Source organism: Amblyomma maculatum, chromosome 9 (genome assembly GCF_055883805.1).
Source record: "Amblyomma maculatum isolate TAMU_Amacu chromosome 9, ASM5588380v1, whole genome shotgun sequence".
NCBI lineage: Eukaryota > Metazoa > Arthropoda > Arachnida > Ixodida > Ixodidae > Amblyomma > Amblyomma maculatum.
Window position 1 is genome coordinate 1,708,221 of NC_139352.1, and position 23,437 is coordinate 1,731,657.

General features: G+C 45.0%; 1 protein-coding gene across 1 annotated transcript in view; it reads right to left on the minus strand.

Moving 5' to 3' along the window:
• Window positions 1–7,249: 7,249 nt before the first annotated feature.
• LOC146178096 (P-selectin-like) overlaps window positions 7,250–23,437 on the minus strand; it is a 342,299-nt gene continuing 326,111 nt past the window's right edge. The window contains exons 17-22 of the mRNA XM_084577931.1: window positions 19,769–19,948; window positions 17,930–18,106; window positions 11,335–11,514; window positions 9,642–9,689; window positions 9,455–9,563; window positions 7,250–8,636 (exon numbers count right to left, since the gene is read on the minus strand). Coding sequence (XP_084434057.1) covers window positions 8,207–8,636; window positions 9,455–9,563; window positions 9,642–9,689; window positions 11,335–11,514; window positions 17,930–18,106; window positions 19,769–19,948 — 1,124 coding nt within the window. The 3' untranslated portion in view covers window positions 7,250–8,206. The remainder of the gene's footprint in view (window positions 8,637–9,454; window positions 9,564–9,641; window positions 9,690–11,334; window positions 11,515–17,929; window positions 18,107–19,768; window positions 19,949–23,437) is intronic.

Below are 23,437 nucleotides of genomic sequence, written 5' to 3' on the forward strand. Positions count from 1 at the left end.
TGCCATATAAGTTTTAATCATCTGTCATTAAGTTTATCATTGTTATTCCTTTTGAGCTTGTGTTCTGTGATGTTGCTAGTATCGCACATTTCGTAGCCCTCCCATGTATGTACTACAGTGCGTGAGTGTTTATATACAAGTACCTATGTGTGTGGAAGACAATAAATTCCCTCTATCGGCAGAATGCGCAGAGAAAAGAACGGCGAGCTACGGAGACCGAAGAGAGTGAACAGAAGCGGCGTGCCCAGTATGCCGCTCGGCGACAACGTGCAGCCTCTACCGGAGTTACGTTTATGAGTATGCTCAACACCATGGATGGCGATACAGAAGGGAGCAGCGTATCTCTAGCTCAACGTGCAGCCTCGACAGCAGAATCTACGAAGAATCTATGGACGAGCGTCCTGACTGTATGAGTACCAGGTAATATCACTGCATAACCACAAGTCCAATCACAAGCACCAACACCAGCAGCACTACCAGCTGAACTAAGCGTAGCTACGGTATTGCTTTCGCAATCACCAAGCTTAACCAAGCTAAGCCTTCAGCCAAATTTTTTCCTTCTTCCTTTAGTCGCAACAACAACAAGCTACATTGCGCTAGGTTTCCAAGCTGTCGGCAAGGCACTTTTCACCACGCCACAACAAGTTGCTGAAATCAATACTATTCTGATAACTGCGCATGGTGAGACAAGAGAAACGCTTTCGCTTTGTGTGCAGTCAGCAATCACTACAAATTAGCTCTTAATTCCGGCTTTAAAATTTTTTCTACGGCACGAATTTGTGCCCACAGTACAATGTTAAAGTCTTCTGAAAATTCAGTACAGAACTACAGCACACTTTGGGCACTAAACTGAACACAACCGGAAGAAGGAAGAGGGTGATGAGTTACCGAATGTTTCTTCCTGGTGATACATTCGGCACTGTACGTGAGAGGAGGACAATTAAATGTTAAGAATTCCTCGTACGAGATTCGTTCATAGGCAAATACACCGATATAAAGGAAATGAACGCTGAAGAACAAATAAACGCGTACGTGGCCTCAATTTTGACACCTATACTGCTGCTAACGGTGTACTGTCTGCAACTCTCAAAGTACTGAATAAAATATTAACCGCTGGAGGAGTGCTCGTCCGGCGTTGAAGCCGACGAGAATCTCGCACCTGGCAGCCCAACAAACGTTCCCCAAATATTACTTGCGAGCATGGGCCACATTAGACCTTGGGCCTTGAGCATGGGCCTTTCATAGACCTCATTATATCAGTAAACCTTTTCTCACAAATTTATTTACACCCCTATGCCCGAGGCCATAAACAATGTTATAAGAAGTACGTCGTCATATAGATATCCCCTGATTCTAAATACGAAGATGCTACCTGAATTGGAAACTGCACTTTATTAAGTTAAAAGATGACTGAAAAAGAAATATAAGCTTGGCCGCCAACGACAAAGTTGTAAACGAAAATGTGATTCAAGTCCGGCTCCCACACGACCGGTCACACATCCACTCTGTTTAAAACAGACAACACGAATTCATGTTCAGTGTGGGCATCACGCATTAAAATCGACTGGTGGGAAAATATCTCTCCAAAAATCTTCTAAACGGGAAAATATATAAAGAAATGCACCTTTCATTGCTGAATAGATTCATGAACATAGCTAGATATAAGCATAGTGTTAACTTGCAGGTTGGTTTATAATAAGGGAGCAATTACTCATTCACATCCACCCACGCGCAGCCATACTGCTACAAAAGAAAGATATAATGCTTTATCAGAAACTTTGTAGTTAAAGAAAACTTCATGCTGATGGATACTGTAACGTCACAGAGCGACTCATGCTAAAAGGGACTCATGCTAAAAGGGAGGGCTCCGGATAACTGCAGCCACCTGGAAGCATTCAATGGATACTTAACCGCACAGCGTAAGGGCGCCTTCTCAGGAAGCACAAACCATAGCTTCAATGTTGCCCTATATTGGCAATACCCGGTCCTGTGTAAGACCATTTCATTGCCAACCCAGTAGCCGAGAGCCCAAACGACCGAACCAGGGTGGCGAGCAGAGCCGACTTTATTCTAAAAACATCAATTAGCGAGAGCTGTCCTTAATGTCTCTTTTAAGTCCTTGACTGAAATCAAATGACTTCTGTTACTTCGAGAGAAGCCGAGGGGCCTCCTTTATCGCACGTAGTGACACGCCGCCTTACCTCAATACCCAAGAACGATGTACTGGCTGAAGCAACAAGCATGCTTGGTGCTAAAAACACTTTTCACTAAGACCCGCACGGTGATGCTGTAGAACACAGAAAATCAAACAACCCACCGCACACAAACATACATGAAAGCAGTCATTTTCTATAGTTTTTTAATAAACTCTCACAATAATCCCAACTCGTCAGTGCATCGCTATTTGGTTGCATGCGCTGGAGGCGAAACCAGCGAGAATAACAGTAACCGCTGATCCTACTCTGAGAAGTGTGCAGAGAAACATGAATTCGTGTGCTCTTCACGTGCTGCTCGCGCGTGCGATCCGAAATATCGTGCTTTGTAGCAAATAACTTAGTAACATTCTGTACACAAGTAGATCCTATAGTGAGACAGTAGAGAGTTTAGTTACACAGCACATTCACTCCCACACAACAGTGAAATAAGTGCGGCAAAACATTCCAGTAGCAGGTCAAAAATAGAGGCATCATTCACGGCAAGGTTAGTCAAGAGCGGACAGTTGTTTTGTGCTAGACAACATATATTACACATTTATTTCAGTATGACAAACAAAAAATCTTAACACATTACTGCAAAGTGATCTTACTCTGTCAACAGCATATAATCAGTGACATCTACAGAAATTGACCTTAACTACATTTAAAAGGACGGCATTCTCAATGGAACAACATCATTACTAATGAGAAACAAAAACGGCTTTAAACATAAAGGGTAAGAATTTTCAAATGTTGGGCCCTTGTTTTATTCTGCAAACTACTCTCCTTAAGCCTAGCCAAGCTCTTTAAAAGAAATAACAGGATCGGCGAAGAGACTCTGGCAATATTTAAGAGAAATTTAAGTGCTGCGCACAGAATGCTGCACAGATATAGCGTGCTGGAAAAGCAAGATCGAACCAACGTACACACGCTGAATTTTTCGTGTTGTCTACTGAGAGAAATGAAAGGGATGTTTTGAACACGAAAGGTTTTCTAATCCCTTAGTCCGGTCCTCAGTAGTCCCAGACCGATTTCCACTCAATAAAAAACCCCTGCAGACTGTCACCCACACTTCCCAGGGAAAGAGGTACTGGAAGAGGGAGAGAAAGAGAAACGAAGGCGTCGAACCTGTCGGCAAAATAATCAGAATGTGATTAGCTTGGGCGAAATGCATTTAAATCTGGGCCAGCACGTTCTTTACACAATGCATTCCAGTCCAGGAAACCATGATGACTATCTGCACTTAATACTTTTGTTTTTCGTACTCTACAACATGCTACAGAGCCGAACGTCTATAAGCGTGGTTTAAGGCTGCGCGAGGCTGATGAACTTTATGACTATCCACAGAGAACAAACACCTGGCTCGTGCACGTAGTTTATTCTATATCTCATCTCACAAGTTGTCTGCAGCACAGCAAAGTCTACGGCGATCTGAGCCAACCAGAGAGGCGCGCTATGAATAGGGAGAAATATAGCGCTATCTGCGTGCGATCCACCGCCATGACCCGTGGCCGCCACTGCTCACGCGCTGATTGGTCCCGGTGCAGCAGGCCTGCGTGCCGCTGTCCAGCCTGTGGGGGCATCTGGCATCTCCAAGGCAGTATGGGCATGCGCGGTAGAACACGCAATGACAGATCGTGGGTGGCGCTTCGCTATAACTCTCTAACCCGTTCCTTCGCGCACGTCATCCCATGGCAGGCGTCTCCATATCGTGGAGCGTAAATATGCACCCACTGCACAAAGGAGACATCAGACTTCGCATCAGGCCTCCACGGTGCTGTGTTCGTGCGGGCTTTCTCTGCTAATTTATCCAGCGAGTGGAACGCTCGTTGCAGTGTCGTACGAAAGGCCAAACTATCTTTACATTTACTACAATGCTCATTTGAAAAGCAGTTAAATATTACTGGGGACACTTAAGCTCCGCCTTCAAGGGTATAACGCGATAGCGCAGGCTGCCAGCCCACATATGAAGCACCCCTCTCACCAAGCTGTATGAACGTGAATGCGTGGCTTATAGGTTAACGTGAATGCAACATTCCTGGCAGACTAATTCTCATATCACCCTCCCGTATGACAGGAGAGTCCCGAGTTGACAGCTCCTGCCAAAAGTAATGCCAGGCAACCCCATGTCATGGCAGTGCTCGGCCATTTCAGCTGTCAGCTACCGCCTGCCAACGCCACGGTCGTCATATTGCGCTCACAACGCCAATGCAGCCGCCGACTATAGATTTTCGGTGAATGGGACCTTCACCGCTATCGCGTTAAAATTACGGGGCGGCTCATGTTTTGCCTTAAGAATAGACGTGATAACGCCTTTAACATCCCATTTTCATCCCGCGAATACTGTTCTATATTGTAAGTTGGGTTTGCCGGAAAGGAAGGCGCAGCATCTGTTTCACTTCTCGGTGGACACCTGCGCTTATGATGAACGCGACACAATTGTAGCTACGTAAGTTCTCAGTTCAAATCCTTATCGCAAACAAGCCTCCAATTTTAGTAGATGGATGCTAAGTGGGAAGCGAAATATTATGACACCACCATGAGTACTACACAAAGGCCGATTGCGCCACAGTTTTGATACGCTCCGGCAGCTTTGATTGAACGATGGAGCTGTAGGTTTCACAGTTGGTTTGGTTTTGTGGGGTTTTAAGTCACAAAGCAACTCAGGCCTTACTCGACCTTGGGCGGGCAACTCACCCCTCCTCTTGCCCTTATGCACTATACTCGGACCAGTCTTCGTAGCCTCAGTCAGCATCGCAAGCAGGTGGCCACACCAGACCCACCTATTACGAGAAAAACCCACCTCACCCGAAGTCAAGAAGTCTTTTTGAATAAGCTATTGCCCATGCGGCTTACACGCCACTTATTATGGCCCGCTGGCGTCAGTATAAAGAGAAAATGATTAAGTGCCCCCCCTGTACGACTAAAACTCGCGGCAGCATATCTCATCTAGTCTGGGATTGCCTTGCTTTTTCTACTGGACGCTCCAAATCGAACCCTACCGCCTGAACTACTGTTTCCTTCTAGAAACTGATGCTAACACACAGATAATATTTGCCAAGTATGGCACGCTTAGTGGCCTGATTAGAGCAATGTGATTTGAGTGACGACCTAAACAATGAAGATTCTGTCTACTCCCCTTTATCCCCATCCATGGTCATGAGCCTTCCTATTCAATAAAGGACATTCAATCAATCAACTTAGGCTATGCGAGACGCCGTAGTGGAGGACTCCGGAAATTTTGACCACCTGGGGTGTACTGACATCGCACAGGACACGGGCGCCTTGCGTTTCGCCCCCATCGAAAAGCGGCCGCTGAGGCCAGGATTCGAACCCGCCTCATTTCACAGTGCTGCAAACAACTTACGAGATGGAGTGTAGGTCAACTCTAATAATCCGAAACCGTAACCCCCCCTCCCCTCTTTTTCTTTTACTAAGATGTGCAAAATATGTGCAGATGTGGCGGCTTCCTCAATTCAATCTACACCAGCTCCAGCAAACCACCGCGGCAAGCAACCAATAACGATTGGTCCAAGTGCGATATATGCCACGAAAGAACGCTGCCCCTTTGGCCACTGTCAACGTTGAAAGTTGAGCCTGAGGTTTGAAGAGGATTAACAGAAAACCGCGGGTTTACAGAGACACATACACAAGACTGGGTTTTATCTCGCGTGCCGTGCAGTGTCGAGACGTTTTATATTTGTCATTCTTCCCATTATCCTAGATGTGCACTCTTTCGTGAGCCAGGATTTTTACTATGATTTTGCTGATTAAAAATCTCCTTTCCTTCGCCGAATGAATTGGCCAGATTTAATTTAAATCTGTAAATGCTGGGTGGCCAGGGTTCGCCAATATGTACACGCGGAGTGTCGGTTTCATTACTGCCCATTTCAGATGAAACACTACCGAGTTTCGGTGTGCGCAATGGTGAACTCGCGATGACGTGCATGTCTTTTACCAAGTCCAACACAGTTCTTTGAATGTGTTTGTGCTCGTTTGGCAGAGCAACATCAATGATCTCGGTCCAAGAAACCATCATAAGTTAATATTTGTCATTGTTAAAGAGAGCAGACATTTGCTGACACGTGCAGGGTTCTGTACACTTGCTAAATCTAGTCACCCATGAGTATTCCTTTTGAATGTTTTAAGCTTACTCCCTTGCTGCCATGAATACTTACCTTTCTTCAAGTTTAAAAAGGCAGCCCAGTACGCAACTATGCAATGTACTGCAGCAGTATTTTAACATTTTTCGATATTTTAGGATCCGGATGAGTGAGAACGTAACTCACCCCCATTCCTACATGATCCGAAGAGCTGTCTTTGCGAGGTGCACGTCAATTTACGAATTTATGAAAGCCTTACGGAGACTGTTGTGAAATAAGTATGGGACTAGCTATATCAATTTCGCACAGTTTTGCCAACGAGACTACTAATTTTATGCATGTAATCACAACTGAGCATCTGAACACGCAGCCCTTAAATCAATATAATCGAGTAAATGTTAGTGAGTTCCCTTAGTCTGAGGTGTTTTGCGCCAGAGAGCACAAATCTTGGGCCCAGTGTTGGTACCACGTTAGAAAAGACCGGTCCTACATAGAGCCGGACATTGACAACACAGTGCACACACCGGGCCCAAGATTTGTGCTGCCTCGGCTAGTTTGTAGCTTTATTGTATATGTAGTTTTATTGTTTACAAATATTTAGAATTAATATTTGCTTCATTTTGACTTTCCTGTCATCTAAAAGACTGATGGACTTTTGCAGTGCAGAGCTTCATGGCTTATTCTCAGATCTGGATTCGCCAGTCAAGCACTTATCTTCAACGACTAGGAGCACTCAAGGCAGTTGATTGTGTTCGAGTACTGTGGCCTCTGCAATCTGCATTACAATGCTCACATCCAAAGCCCCTTTCTTTCAAAATCACACTGTCAGATCACCGGCTCCACTCCCTCTTACAGCACAAACAATGTTTTCGTGTATCGTAAGGCTGTAGAGGTGCGAAGACAGTGATGACTGTCGCACGGCTTATCGAAGGCCACTCTTTTTTCCTAACTGCATCACTCTCTCTAGTTCCCTACATTGTCTAGTTACATCATAGAAGGGCACAAAATATTTATGAATACTATTTGAGTGCTCAGGTGATACCAGAGTTGCAAAACCTCTCTTCTTGAACTTGTTCAAGAGACAAATTCTGATTAAGTGCTTTAATCACTGCATAGCACTCGTTTTTCATGCCATGACGATAACAACATAATATACTCGCTAACCTAGCTGCATCAAATTCAATCCTTTAAAAATTGTTAAACAGTTTTGATAATTGGCCTTTGCGCGCACAAGGATTCGCCTAACAATATTCACCTAACTTCCAAAGGGACACTCTAATTCACCAGCACATGGCTGCTTTATCCCCGCTGCAGTACCTTTCGAGCAGCGTGCATTGCTGCGAATAGCGCTGGGTGTCGGTTACACGCCACCCAGACAGGCTACCACGGTTCTAATCCCTGTAACTTAGCTGAGACGCGTCCAGTTTCGGTCCTTCAGCGAGATAAGCATCATGCAAAGTAGTCCGTGCTAAGACATAACGCTTCTCACCGGCGACCGTATACCACAAGTATGAATGTATATGGCTTGGCATGCTACCGGAAGGCACAAGTCATTTCACACTCCAGAGACATCGTACACGTCAACTGCAAATCAGGTGCCAGCAGAAGCGAGCTATAAGTGTCACCAGGTGTTTTTGTAGTGTTCAAGATGTCCCCAGCTGATAGTACGTGGGTCATCGGAGGTTAACTGGTGCGTGTTAAGTGCTCACGTCCCAAAAGCAAGCGGTCACAGTCTTCGAGTCAGTTCCAGTGAAGACACGTGCTATCCGCCAGCAACGACATGAGGTCAGGGATGTCGTTCCGAGTAACCTCGCTCCATCTGGCACTACCATCACTGCACGTCACCTCATCATGATAGCAGTATACGTGTTCTCGATGTTTAAAAGTCGTGCGTTGTTTTCGGAGACCTCACACGTCGTGGCTCTGTAGCGTCGAGGACATATGATGTCCGTTCCCCACGGGTGCACTCCTGTTGTTGCCGTAAGCCTGGTGCGCGTGGTGGTTGGAATTGCTAGTGTTGTTGTTGTTGTTGTGCCTGGGTGGCGCATGAGGAGGAGACGGGGGCGCTCCTAGGTTGACCCTGGCTACCGCAGACGAGTTGGGGGCGCCCAGGTTCTGGCCGTTAACGGTCACATTGGCGTAAATGGGCTGCGGGCCTGCAGCGAAGGTGACCAGGCCGTTGGGGTTGTGCCGGATGCCCGGGCCGTTGCTGTACGGCGTGCTGTTCGCCTCGGCAGCCTCGAGCGCCAATCGGGAGAAAGACATGACCGTGGCGTTGTCCTTCTCGAGACTACGGTTCACCTCGATGTTCTCCGTGTTCTTCACCCGCTGGGCCTTCCTGTAGGGGACAATACTGATTACACTGGCTAACGCGTCGGCTGAGCTCGAGGTTGTGATCGGTTCTCAACTTGCTTTTGTTTTATTTCAGCCACCTGCTTATCTGAACAGTGCATGTGTTGTGGCACGTTTTTACAGTTTTGTTGTGCACGCAAGTTTTCATCCTATTTTTCTTGCATACTTTTGCCTGCATGTCTTCGTTTATATTATACAATTAACGCGTCTGCAGCTAAAGCAAAATGATGTCCAGTCATCTTTTAAAAGAAGACCTTTGTTGAAGAAATGTTCAAGCTTGAATTTGCTCAGGCCTTTTGAAGCCCCCCTTGACGCACAATTCGCAGGATTAGAGCACGCGGTTATACTTATTAGGACCGTCCATGTTAATGTATTTGCCGAATCCAAGATTAGGGTGTTATGAAGTGCTTACTTATTTTTATTTGCTTAATTTATTATCCTAATTTGTGTGCCTAATGATTTACTTATTTAAAAAAAGCAGTCATTGCCAACCAAGAATACATGCGGTCGCTACAAGACAACAACACTTAGCAAAGAAAATTCATATTAAATAAAAATTGACAAATCTCGAGAGCAAAGCAATTTTTATTTTATTTTTTTTTAAGAACGCATCAAATCCAAAGTTACAGACAATCATTTTACATCTGACGTACGCCAACATCGGTAAGGATCTTTAGCAAACGGTATAAGCTGCCGATGTGCAGGTTAATAATAATAGTAAAGCCTTGCGCAAGCGCGGCGCTAAAGAGGACAATTTTCTCCGCTCTGAGAGAGCTTCCAAACGCAACAAAAATTTTTACTTACGTTCTCATCCATACAATGGCCACAACGATTGCAATCACAAGCAGGGCTCCGGCTCCTACAGCGATAGCGATGCCAACAGTCCGCGATGAATCGTAGGTGAAGTCTGCACCTGCGGCGGCGTATTTTACAAATTTTTCATCTTAAATTTAAACCCGATCACTGTGAGAAGTAAAAAGCTAATGCTTACGATTGCTGTCAGCGCCTTCGATATCATTGATGCCGATCATGGGAATATCTGCAAGAAAATGGAAACACGTGCCGCGGGTTATTCAGCCCCGCTTCGAAACAACAACGGTGAACACTGAACAAAAACTTCACCTGAACTTGCATTGTAACTACCGAACGTATTCAGTGAATATTATACTTCAATTAAATCTCATATCTAAGAATATTTATGAAGAACTCAGCAATGTCTACAACTGTGCTCTCAATCATGTTACGTGAGCTTGAACTGACCATAAATAGTTTTGAGAGTTATCAGCCGTTTGCTGCGTGCCATTCGAGTGTACTGTTTCCTTACGTCCCCTTGTGTTTTGTTTTTCACTCCATATGTTATAAACCTTTATGATAGCTGACTCGGCGCTTCGCACCAATAACCACATCAAGACAGAGTAACGGTTCTCTAATTGTGACCAAAAGGGCGTAACCTGGATCTTCATCTTTTCTTTTAGAGAGATAGCTCTAATCTCCAGGTGCAAACCCCCACATCGCTTCGTTCCGTCGTCGTGACCTTGAACCTGAGCAAAAGTGGACTTAGCCAGTCTAGCGACAATTATAGCTCAATGTGTTTTGCTATGCTAAGAGGGTGCACGACCACGTGAATAACTGAACGCTTGACCATGACTGACCTTTGACATTGACTTCGACCTTGAAAGATGATTGATTCTCAATAACATGAGAGGTCATATGGTAGTCTCACAGTGACGCCTGCTGAATACGTAGTATCAGCAAAACCAAACAGAACACAGCTACCACTCATCAAACTAGGTGCAAAAGTATTTAACCTGCTACTGTTTGCACTATAGACTATAGCACACAGTTCCCTGGCCAAATATTAAAGAATGCGAAAATGTGTGAAGGCTGGAAGACTAGGAGAAAATCCATGCAGGAAAATAATATTTTCTGCCTAAGATTTAGTTCTCGTTACACAGAGTTCTCGTTACACAACACATTTTTCTCTAATTTTAAGCATTGCATGCTCGGACGCGCATGAAGCTGAAGCATTGATGTAACTTTTAGAGCAGGTTCCAAAGTTCATAGAAAAAATATGTACAGGCGAAGCCCACCATTAACGAAAAATGCAGCGGGAAAAAAAACGAGGACGAAAAGGGACTGCAACACAGGACAAGCGCTGACTCTCGACTGAGAGTCGCGAGGTTAACCAGAGTTATGGTTAACCTCATTAGCAATATAAGTGGTCATGTTCGTTGCTGTTACGACTAACCTTGTTGCTGTAAAAAGCTGAAAATCGGGAGTCAGCGCCTGTCCTGCATAGTGGGTTCATTCTTGTCTTCATTTTTTCACGTTGTTTTTTTTTGGTCTAACGGAACAAACCAACTGACCCAGACAAACCTCCTGTGGCTAAGCATGCCACTCTTGGTCACTTCTTAGCTCTAGAAATACTATTGCAACTTCTATTGCAACTTCCGGCCCAGGAAAGCAGAACTCTCTTTCGGTGGTCCTGTCAGGTGGCATCTGATCTTGAGCCTCTCGCTACCATCACATATCAGGAAACTTCGTAATCTCATTTCTACGCCTGCGTCTGCATGGGTTACGCTTGCAGCGCTTTCATAACCAATCTGATATCCTGACCAGCCGTAATAATATTAACCGGCCACTTTTCCAGCCACAGCCCCTGGTACGAAGCACGCTGTTCTCACCTGTGCACCGCGGCTCGTGTCCGCTCCAATGGCCGTCCTCTTGACAGGTTCTGACAGGTTCGCCGATCAGCTTGAAGTCATGCAGGCACTCGTACCGTACCACGCTCTCAAACGTGGTGCTTCCGTTTACGAGCAGCCCTCGGCCGTTGCTGATGACAGACGGGTTACCACAGTCCACCACTGTGCAGGATACGAGGAAATAGGCGCGTGTGCAAAAAAATAAAAAAATTAACGAAATAAAAACTCCAGAAGTCCTTTTATAACACGCATATTACAGTGAGTATTGCATTAATAATATTACTGTGAAGAAATGACAAACCTTGTAAATGTTACATTAATTTTTCTTATACAAAGAACTAAATTTGTGAAACATTTTACTTAAGGTCGTGCCCAAAAGCATCATAATATCTTGGAAACTGAGGGCAAAAAACATAAAGAAATAAATTGATTAGCGGTACTAAAGCTGCGCCTTTAAGGGAAAGGCGCGACAGCTTTAATGGGCCATGTCTGGGCAATCCCCCAGCGATTATCGTAAGAGAGAGAGAGAAATAATGAAAAGCAGAGAATTCAGCCCCCGTTTAGGATTCGCTGACATGCGGCGTAGGAGAGGGAATAAGTGAGAAAAAGGCGGCATGAGAAAGGTGTTGAAAAATAAAGGAAACAAAAGTAGAGGGAGATTGAATGCGACCATTACATGTGTACTAAAGTTCACCGTCGAGTAATGCTAAAGAATGAAGTGATGAGATGCCTGGTCCTACAAATGGGCTTACAAAATTCACAGCGTGAAAACTGCGTGACAGTGAGCTGCAAGCGCACAAAGTTCATAGCGTAAAGAAAAAACGCGAGGGTGACGTGCAACGTGAAACTAACGCGAATCTTCTTTCACACACGTTTGCCCTGCTACTCGCTTAAGACTAATGCCTAAATTTGTGCCGCTATGATCCCACACATGCTCATTAGCATATACAGTTGAGAGTTGCAGGATTATGTAACCCGCCGACGTCAAGATAAAGACCCGCTATAACGAAGTCGTACGAACATCCCTGCGTTCACCTCATCCTCATAGCTCATAACAGATAATCCAGTTGATACGAGCCACAGACTCAACTTTCTCGCGTCGTCTCTTGATGTCACCTGCCAATTGCAACGTGCCAGGGGAATGCTCGAAAGAACATACACACGGCGTTGTGTGCGTCTTCTTTCGTTCAAGTCTTTCTCTTCTGCGCCGCTTCTTCCAAAGGAAGTCACGAAAGCTTGACGAAGGCTCTACACTTACCAAATATACGTCCGTTTTCATATGTACTCACGAAAGGAAGTGGGACAGGTATAAAAGGAAAGACTATTGCAACTGCGTTTGTCTGAATGAACATCTGGGTCTCGCTCGCCCCTACAGAGGAAAGATAGAGCTCAGGTGAGAAGGGAGAGTGTGAGTTCGGTGCGTGCACCATGTACCTTGTAAATTTGCCACTTCCAAGTACGATATTGCCATCACGTGGTCACATTATGTACGTCCTGATGGATGATACTAAAGAACAACATCCGGCTTGGGTCTGCGTACCGTTTACAACTTCACATCTATCAGTGAAGTTGTGTCTAGCGTTCAGCGTATTAATCCTTTTTTACAACGTTTTGCGCCCAGACGAAATAACAAAATTCTTAATAATAAGGTCCATGAAGGTTGTGTAAAGCGCACATTACGGGCAGAAAACACAACCAACCGTTTTTCTGAATACCCTAGCCCTCGAAATGGGTCGTCAAAGGCGAGACAAACCTACGAAATTTATTATAAAATTGAAGAACGAAAAAATCACCAAAAATAAATAAAAATGTTAGTGAATGTCGGTGAAGGTAGGTCAGCCATGATTTAAATTTTAAGAAAAGCACAAAAGCCATTATGACGAAGAAACACGAAAGAAATGGGACAAGCAATAGCTGTCCCGGAATTAATATTTCTTGGTCGTCTTCGCCTATTTCACTCTGAAATTTCCAGGATAATCAATGTCCGTATTGAACAGCCTGCGACCAAGATTACATTACTGTTTGCAGCGCACATTTCCGCTGCAATGGCAGATGAGAACAGTGGTGGACTTATGTAACTATGAACTAGCCTCAAAGACAGCATTCTTTTCCATCGACAAATTGACAGCACATGTACTTGCTCAAAAACAAAAACAACTGTTTCTACGTGATTGAGTATATGCAATGCTTGCGATTATTAACTGCCAATTTCACACTAACACGAAGTGCATACAAACCATTTTGGAGACATAAAGCTACCACCGCAGCTGAAACAGCAGCGAGCATATTGGTCCCACCATGGGAGATGTACTATTTACACCCGCCGTTAGTTTGCTTATCAAGCTGATGCCGGCGCTGAAAAATACTTGCGTCAGGACGTCGTCTAAAAGTTACTTCACTCTAAATCCTTATGCACCGACGGTGCTACAAAAAATATCAGCCCGTCTGAAATTCCCCCTGCAGATCGAAATTGTTACCTTGTATTAGGGCTGACGTTACGACCAGACCACGGCTGTTCGCAATTTTGCTTGTCTGGAAAGCGAAATACGCCGCAGCATATATGCGCTGTCGCAGGTTAAAAATGGGGCCACTGCTGCGAGCACGCATAATACCATGTGCATGCGCAGCCACAACAAACAGTCAAAGTTCATAAAAAAGTAGAATATTCCGGCTCAATGAAACCAAGGGACAGCTACTGATAGTCACGTTGCCTTGTCTACAGTATTTGTTTTTTAATAATATAAAATCTTAACGAACTCAGAAACACTGTCTCCTGAAGTGCTTGGCATGTGCCCTGAAAGGAAGATATGCGCCCTGTTCGTTACCATCAGGGCAGCACACTCAGCTCCGGATTGCATCAGTGCGAAATAAAGTGTATTGTGGTATTAATGAGAGGGTTGCAGGCATCGTAATTAGGCTTAATAAGCGGTATAAACCAAAGGTTGTACAGGCCCATGCACCTACATGTAGTTATGATGACCAGGCAGTTGAAAGCTTCTATGAAGGTGTAGAATCGGCAATGCGAAAAGTAAAGACGCAGTATACTGTACTAATGGCCGACTTCAATGCCAAGGTAGGGGAAAAACAGGCAGGAGACAAGGCAGTAGGTGACTATGGCATTGGTTCTAGAAATAGCAGGGGGGAGTTACTAGTTGAGTTTGCAGAGCGCAATAACTTACGAGTGATGAATACCTTCTTCAGCAAACGGAAGAACCGGAAATGGACATGGAAAAGTCCTAACGGAGAGACTAAAAATGAAATCGACTTCATAATGTGTTCAACCCCCGCCATTGTGCAGGATGTAGAGGTCATCGGGAAAGTGCGATGCAGTAACCACAGGATGGTGAGGTCCCGAAATTAGCCTAAATCTGAAGAAGGAACGCAACAGACTAGTAAGAAAGAAAGCCATCAACAAATTAGCGGTGAGGGGGAGGGCAGAAGAGTTCAGGATCTCGCTACAGAATAGGTATTCAGCTCTAACTGAGGATGGCGATATTACCCTAGAGGCAAGGAACAATAATTTCAGAGATATCATTACTGAGTGCGCGGGAGAAGTAGGCGGTAGGATAGTTAGAGAGGATACCGGTAAGCTGTCGAAGGAGACGAAAGATTTGATTAAGAAACGCCAGAGTATGAAAGCTTCCAATCGAACAGACCAGATCAAATTGGCCGAAATATCAAAGCTAATCAATAAGCGCAAGGTGGCCGATATAAGGAAGTATAACATGGAGAAAATTGAGCATGCTGTAAAGAACGGGGGAAGCCTTAAAGCGGTAAAGAAGAAATTGGACATAGGCAAAAACCAGATTTATGCGATAAGGGACAAGAAGAGCAACTTCATCACTAATAGGGATAAGATAGGCAAAGTAGCCGAGGAGTTCTATACAGATCTCTACAGTAGCCAAAGTAGTCAGGACCGTAATGAGATTGGCGGTAGGGAAAAACAGTCAGACGTTCCACCAGTGACAAAGGACGAGGTCAAGAAAGCACTACAAACTATGAAAAGGGGGAAATCAGCTTCATTGATTACGAAAGAGCATAGCATTCATTGATTACGAAAGAGCATTTGACTCAGTTGAGCTTCGGCAGTGATGCAGGCATTGCGAAATCAGGGGGTAGACGAGCCGTACTTGAAAGTGCTGGAAGATATATATAGTGGCTGCACAGCAACCATAGTTCTGCATAAAGAGAGTAACAAAATTCCCATAAAGAAAGGTGTTCGGCAAGGAGACACAATCTCCCCAGTACTATTCACAGCTTGTTTAGAGGAAGTATTCAGAGACTTGGAATGGGAGCAGTTAGGGATAAGGTTGATGGAGAATACCTCAGTAATCTGCGATTTGTTGATGACATTGCCTTGCTAAGCAACTCGGGGGATGAACTGCAAATAATGATTGATGACCTAGATAGAAAAAGTAGAAAGGTAGGCTTAAAATCAATATGCGGAAGACTAAGGTAATGTTCAACAGCCTCGGGAAGGAACAGCAGTTTACATTAGGTAGTGAAATACTGGAAGTAGTAGGCGAATATGTCTGCTTAGGACAAGTAGTAACCGCAGATCCGGACAATGAAAAGGAAATGACAAGAAGAATAAGATAGGGATGGAGCGCATTTGGCAAGCACTCGCAGATTATGACTAGCAACTTACCGGTATCGCTCAAGAGGAAAGTATACAACAGTTGCATCTTGCCTGTACTCACCTATGGGGCTGAAACTTGGAGGCTAACCAATAGAGTTCTACTTAAGTTGAGGACAACCCAGTGGGCTATGGAACGAAAAATGGTAGGGGTAACATTAAGAGATAGAAAGCGTGCAGAGTGGGTCAGAGAAATAACTCAAGTTACCGACATTCTAGTGGAAATTAAGAAGAAGAAATAGACATGAGCAGGGAATGTAGTGCGAAGAGAGGATAACCGATGGTCGCTGAGGGTAACAGACTGGATTCCAAGGGAAGGAAAGCGTAGCAGGGGGCGGCAGAAAATTAGGTGTGCGGATGAGATTAAGAAGTTCACAGGGGTCAAGTGGATGCAACTAGCACAGAACCGGGTTAAGTGGAGAAATATGGGAGAGGGCTTCGCCCTGCAGTGGGTATAATCAGGCTGATGATGATGATGATGATGTGGGGCTGTGGTGCGAATAAATACCACGATTATGCAAATTAAGCATCTATTAGAGATACGCTGAACCCCACAATGCCAGCGCAGATACCTCATAATCTCGCGGTAGCTATATTAGGATTTGTAGTGCTGCCCTCGTATATTCGGGGGAAGTTATTTTTTATTATTTATACATACTGCAAGTACTTGGAAGAACTTTGGCAGGTTGGGAATACACAAGAAAAAAGAATGCAATTCAAGAAACGGGAAAAAATTAAAACAACGGCATGGTTGAATAGTGAAAGCAAGATTAAAAAATAAACGACACACACATAAAACACGACAAGAGAAATATCTATACAAACCTACACTTGGCGTTCAAATAATTACAATGATAGTTCAGGAGCTTCACTCTTGTTCAGTAAATTGAAGTCAGTGACAGCTAATGGTAAGAATGAGTACTTAAATGTGTTAATATTTGTGCGAAAAGCGCTTAGTGTCAGTTTATAATGCTGCCTTGTGACATACCTAAATGTAAACGAAATACTGTTTGCAAAACCCACGTTGTATTCTCCTTTAATTAATTGATGCGAAAATTTAGCACGCATTACGTAATTTCTGTTAACTAATGAAACTAAACCTCCTTTTATTAGTGATGCGGTTGCAGATGCAGGTGTTGCTTGCTGTATGGGAATGTCCCTTTTCTACACATTTTCAATTTAATTTCTATTAGTGTATCTGTGTCCCAAATGTTCATTGACGGCATATTCTAGTGTTCGAAGTACTACAGACTTCAATGCAAGTAGAGGAACGCTACGAGTGGAAAGGTTAAAGGCCTTTCAAAGATAAAACAATATCGCATTCGCATTATTATCACACAACTTACCTGTTTATTGCAGTTACGTTTATTCATAATCCAAAGCTCAGGGTACTTATATTGAGAAACTTGCTTTAATATGTTATGGTTGTAAGACTGCTGGAATTTTATCGGTACTTCTTAGGAATGGTGTCAAGTTTTACTAAGTTGTGATTATACGAGGGTTGCGTTCCCAACTTGTGCTGAAAGGCACGTTTTGGCAATATACCCTACGCTTGCATTCAGGGCAGAAGGTGAAGGGTGGCTGTTCCTGGCCCTGCGGGGCTGGGACGGTAGGTCAACGCCGCTTGAGGCGGGGGCTAGCCAGCCACCAAATGTTTATTTGTTGTAGTCAGTCATTGCACCCGCCGCCACTTAGGTGGTGAACGACGGCTGTTGCGGCGCGCGTATTTCTCTCCCTCTTCTTTTTCTTTCTTCTCTACTTTCTCTGTTCTGTCCGCACGAGGCAGCAGAGGTGGCTCAGCTACAGAGCCAGTAGCAGAACCGTGGATTTTCTTTTCCTTCTTCCTACAGCCACAACAACAACAGCGCACCCCCGCAGGGCTGACCTTTGCATCAACTCAGTAACAAGAGCATGGGAAGACGATAAAGGTGTCCCACTCACGGGTGCAGTTTGGTGCGTCTCCGCTCCAGCGGCCGCTGCTCTGGCAGACGCGGGTGCTGAGGCCCTGCAGCTCGTAGCCGGGCTCACAGGAATACTCGACCGAGGAGCCCACTAGGCTGGTCGAGAATTTAATCACTGTCCAGCTGTCACTGGTTTTCGGCTCCGGACAACGCACCTCTGTGACCCATGCACCAAGGGGGAAAAGGCACACAGGAGCGTTAGAAAACAGGACATCTGTCAGCGAATATTGAAGGTGCCGTCGCATGCGGTAGGCCCCTGCATATGCGACGTTGCACTGCACATCCTGAATGAAAATTTCTCTCTTCGTGGCAGTCACGTTCAACAAAAGGAACAAAAAAGGCGGCTAGAGATTCGTCCTCAAGTTCTTTTCATCTACTTATTTACGTCAACTCATTTAATGTTTTATTTTACAAGTTTTGCTCTGGCCAGCACAGTAGAACTCGCAACACTAGCTTAACTTATTAGGAATAGCTGATACATTTCCAAGGAAGCAGTCTGACACTAGCCACTCATATAAAACAAAATAAGGAGTCGGACTTCATAAAGGGGTGGATAGCTGGGCTACTTGGCTTGAACTTATATTTAAACAGATATAGCATACCCACAGAAGGTACGAAGGAAGAAGGCTGACTAACAATTATGCAAGGACGCCTTCACTGATTTTTCTCCACGGAGACGCGATCGCTGAAGCCCGGCATCGAACCCGCCCAGGTACTCCCACTCAGCAGCCCAGCACCCTAACCACGTAGTCACTTGGTGGGCACAGGGTTGATGTCGTTCAGATTTCTTTCTGTCATTACTTTCCTGAATACATAAACCGCTCTCCTGGGCACACCACTAATATATGACAGGCGGTTTTAGGTCGTTAGTAGCCTCATCATCGTGCCTAGTAAACAAATTTCCCAGCCTCCGCGCTTCGCAGTATGGGTGAAAATCAATATAACATGCGCTAGGCAAAATCACGCTTGGAAGGAAGTCCCTCAGTGATTTCCCTAATTACATGCCATCAGCAGCAAGGTTCATTTTTTCAATTGTAGGTTGTCGAAGAACAGACAACTGCTGATCACACATTCATTTTATTACAATAGCACGCCGTTCTTGTGGCGTTTCTTAGCTTCGCAAGTTGTTTTCAAATTATTTGCGGATCTACAGTCTCTATTTCGCTTATACGCAACGGATACAATGGAAGCAAACCTCGAAATGGTGCTTTGACAAAAACAGGAAAGAATGACCGTGTATCCGGCTTGTCGTTCTTTAAACTGTTTCTAAAAAAAGATCAATATAATGCCAGTTTGTTGTATTTGGTGAAACCCATTGAGAAGTACTACAAAGCACGCCAGGAATAAGACTATCAGGAAAAACGCAGCTGCACGGGCGCTACGCGCAGAAGGGAAGCACACACATAGACAAGACCGATGCTGCGCTGACAATCAATTATTCACACCCGCGCACTTTATGCTTTCTTCACTGCTTCCAATGTACACCTAACTTATCCCTTCTCTGTCTGGTCAGTGAGCTGGGAATTCCACCTCCTTCTTCAATAAGGAAACGGAAGGCGTACTAACACATTGTTCACTAGCCACGTTATCTTGTCGACTTGTCAAGCTCATGCCTAAATTCTGTCTTGTCGACACGTCTAAGCTCAAGATTCGACTAAATAAGACTAGCGAAGAAAATCACAAGACACAGGCGCTCATGTAATGTCACTCTTTCTATGCTTTGTCCATCCCGTGCTGCGTTATTCCTTAATAAAGCACCATGACCTACGTCGCCAATCCTGGCTCTTGCCCGTCACGCACACCTGAAGCCTTCCCTTACCGAGGCAGAGTGGTTCCGGCCCGCTCCATGTGCCGTTCTCGAGGCACAGTCGCCTGGGTGCACCGTCTAAGTGGTAGTTCTTGTCGCACTCGTACTCCACGGTGGCCCCGTAGTGGGTCGAGTTGGTGGACAGCAGCCAATGGCCGTTCCCGATGGGAACAGGGAAGCTGCACTCCACGTCTGCGTGTTTTAAGAAGGAAGTATGTGGCAGCGTCAGCAGGAAGAAATTTAGAGCCACCACAAATACACCGCATGAAGTGCGTGTTGGGACACTGTGTGGCTCAGCGAGGAGAGCAGATATTTGCCTTCGAGCGATGTCTATGAAGTCTAAATTGTGTCATTTAAAGCAAAATAGAGAGAAATCATTTATAATCACAAGACGACTTGCTAGGGCAAGATGATTGCATTCGTCACTCAGCCCTTCGTGCAGTAATTAAGCGAAGAGAAGCAATGTGGGTAAATTAATTGGTCCCCAGGGGTAGCAAAGAGCTGTATTTCACACAGTCGTTGGAGTTACTGAGCATGCGCAGATATTTAGGGCGTCATTTTTCGTAACTTGAATGTACAGTCCTCTCTTAAACCGCCTAAGGTGGCAACTTTATTTACACCAATTTTTAGGGCGTCTTGTTTGCACATTGGGATATATGGCCCCATCCACAGTGTGTTTTTCACCGGCATGTGCCTCGCAAAATATACAAGCTGTGAACCAGACCCAACTTTTCGATCTCAAAAGTAGACGGTTGTGGAAAACGGAAGCGCATTATATACTATTGCTCTGGTCAGTTAGTGAACACCTTGATACATCGTGCGATTTTATAAGGCGGATAAAAACAGCGGAAAATGAGGATGAACGGAGAATGACGCGAACGTAACGAGTAAATTAGATAACACCCTGTACGGCGTGATGACTGTATGGAGCGCGCCTACCTACGTGTCATACATCACACTAAACACCTGCTCACTGAAACCGCCCTAATTGTGAATACAATATTAAACGGTGCTGGCTGGTGCGTCAAGCTTATGTTTTACTTCTCACATCAATGATGTCTGTTCCTGCGGCACTCCGTTCCGCGTACTTATAATGAAACCAGCAAACGTTCGGCTGCCCCAATTCGGTGGTGCTGTGGTTAGGGCCCTTTACTGCTGCGCCCAAGGGTGTCGGATGGAGTGCCGGCCGCGGAGGCCGGTTTTTGATGAAGGCGAAAAAAAAATTAGTTTAGCTCTGATTAACCCAAGTTAAATTGCGAAAGGAACAGCGGAAGCTTTATTTGTCTGCTACATTATTCCCCTATCACGCCCGATCAGTGCAAAGGTGCTGCATTATTAGGGACACTTAAGCTCATCCTTTAAGGGTATGACGTGAGAGCGTAAACTACCAGCCCACATGTAGAGTCACGCTTTAACCGAGCCGTATGGACGTGCATGCGTGTCGTAGGGGTGACGAGAATGCAAACGGTTCTGGCAGGCTTATTCTGATGTCACCCTCCCATATGAAAGGAGCGACCCGAGTTGGCAGCTCCTGCCCTTGGCATAGAGGTAACGGGAATTCAAATGCTATGGCAGGCTGATTCTTTTTTTTTTTTTTATGAGGAGACCGTATGCTATGCCTCTTCACGGCGTAGCTGCGGCCACCCGAGGTCTCGCTTTGGCTGTCGTAGTATTGCTTTATCAATACAAAAAGGCGTCCGTGGGCTCTTCAATGCCAGCGCTCTATTAAAGAAACGCAGGTGACAAAAATTTCCAGAGCCCTCCACGACGGCGTCTCTCGTAGCCTAAATAGCTTCGATAGGTTCAACCCAATAAGCCAACCAACCAGCCAAAACAAACTTTTGGCTGTCAAAGCGCTTACGTTAGTCTAATAGGTTCATGAAAAATTAACATCTGACCAGATCATTGCATCAAAAGTGTAATGAAAAATCAGTGTTGTTTTCAACTGGGCACGGATAATATGCGCACTTTTATTCTTTAAGGAGTGCCATGGCCAGATACTGGGACTTCCCTATCAAACTATTCATATGACAAAACTTCAATTGTCATACTTGTCTTAAAACTTTGTTGTGATTAGAAGACGGCACACAAAAGACAGGACTGTCGTCCAGCTTATGCAAACACTTCTTCTTAGTGAAGAACATTTTGAATATTGGGATCACTTAAGTGACGCAGCAATAGGATGCTGGATGTCTATTCAGTCTATGGAAACTTGCTTAAGTCTGTCCACTCGTTTCAGTCGCAGAAATATGTTGTTTTCTTTCTATATCAAGCGCCCATCTCGAGGTTCCCTTTTAGTAAACGATCGAGGGCAGAAAAACCTGCCCACGTTACAACTTCGATCCTCAGAATGACGCTTCGTGCGGAAGTAAATGAATCCAATGCATGCCCGAAGCTTCCGGGATGCCTCATACGTACGTAGCGCTATTGTTCGATGCAAGGCGCCTCGCTGGCGATGAAATAATGTATCGATATTTATGAAGGTGGAATTATTCGCGAACACGAAGGAACTTTTTCTGTCTTTGATGCACCGGGGTCATTGCACTCCACACCAGAATGCGATTTCGAACGGGCATCGTACTAACGCAAACAGTACAAAAACAGCCAGTAGACCATCATATGCCCCCAATTGCCTGCTTCAGTATAAGTGCCATTGATTCTCGCCGTGCCACTGTCTTCCCGGAGTAATCAATCGTCGCTTCGCAAGCGCTTCGTTTTCCCGGCCGCTCGGAAGACAACTGTTGTAGCATGAACGGATCGGCGGCACACACGCACGCTGACTTATCAACAGCGCGTGACCTATTTTATGCAAGCTTTCAACGAACAGCATTTACAAAGGGGCGCAGAGTGCCGAACGCACCTCTAAAAGAGGGTATACCGCCCCAGGTTGCATTGAACTTTCTTCGGCTCATCCTCAACTTCGTTGCCTCTTGTTTTCCTTGAATCTTTTTGACTGGCGCTTACCGCATACAAATATTGACACATTGATTTCTGGAACGAAGCAATGTGAGGTGCGTGGCGAAGTATTGGGCAAGGCGGCTAGAATATCCTTGCTAAGGACTTATCCATGGGGTTTATGGACTAATTTCTAAAGGGTGGCTTTTTGGGCTTGTTGGTGCGTGAACATAGCGAGACTGTAGCGCAAAGCAGACAGGACACACGAGAAGAACGAACAACACGAGCGCTCGTGTTGTTCGTTCTTCTCGTGTGTCCTGTCTGATTTGCGCTACAGTCTCGCTATTACTAATTTCTGCTGATTATTGCCGAGTATACCCGCTTTATAGAATATTATTATTGATATTGTGTATGCTATAACACTAATTTCCGATAAAATGTGCTCACTTATTAGGCGCAATCATATTTGGTTCCACAGCTTTACTCAAACAACTAGGAAGATGTGAGAAAAACATTTTTTTCCCTCTGGAAGCTCGCAGGACCGTGGTTCGAAGTCGCGGTAACAAGTCTGACGAAGCACGCGGCTTCCAGACAGGTTGGTTCATAGGAAGGGAAAGGAGCAGTATCTGTCACACTTGCTCTGTGGACACCTGAACCGCGCCATAAGGGAAGGGATGAAGGTGGGAGTGAAAGTGGATAGAGAGAAAGGGGGGCCGTAGTGGAGGGCTACGGAGTAATTTCGACCACCTGGGGATCTTTAACGTGCGCTGACATCGCACAGCACAC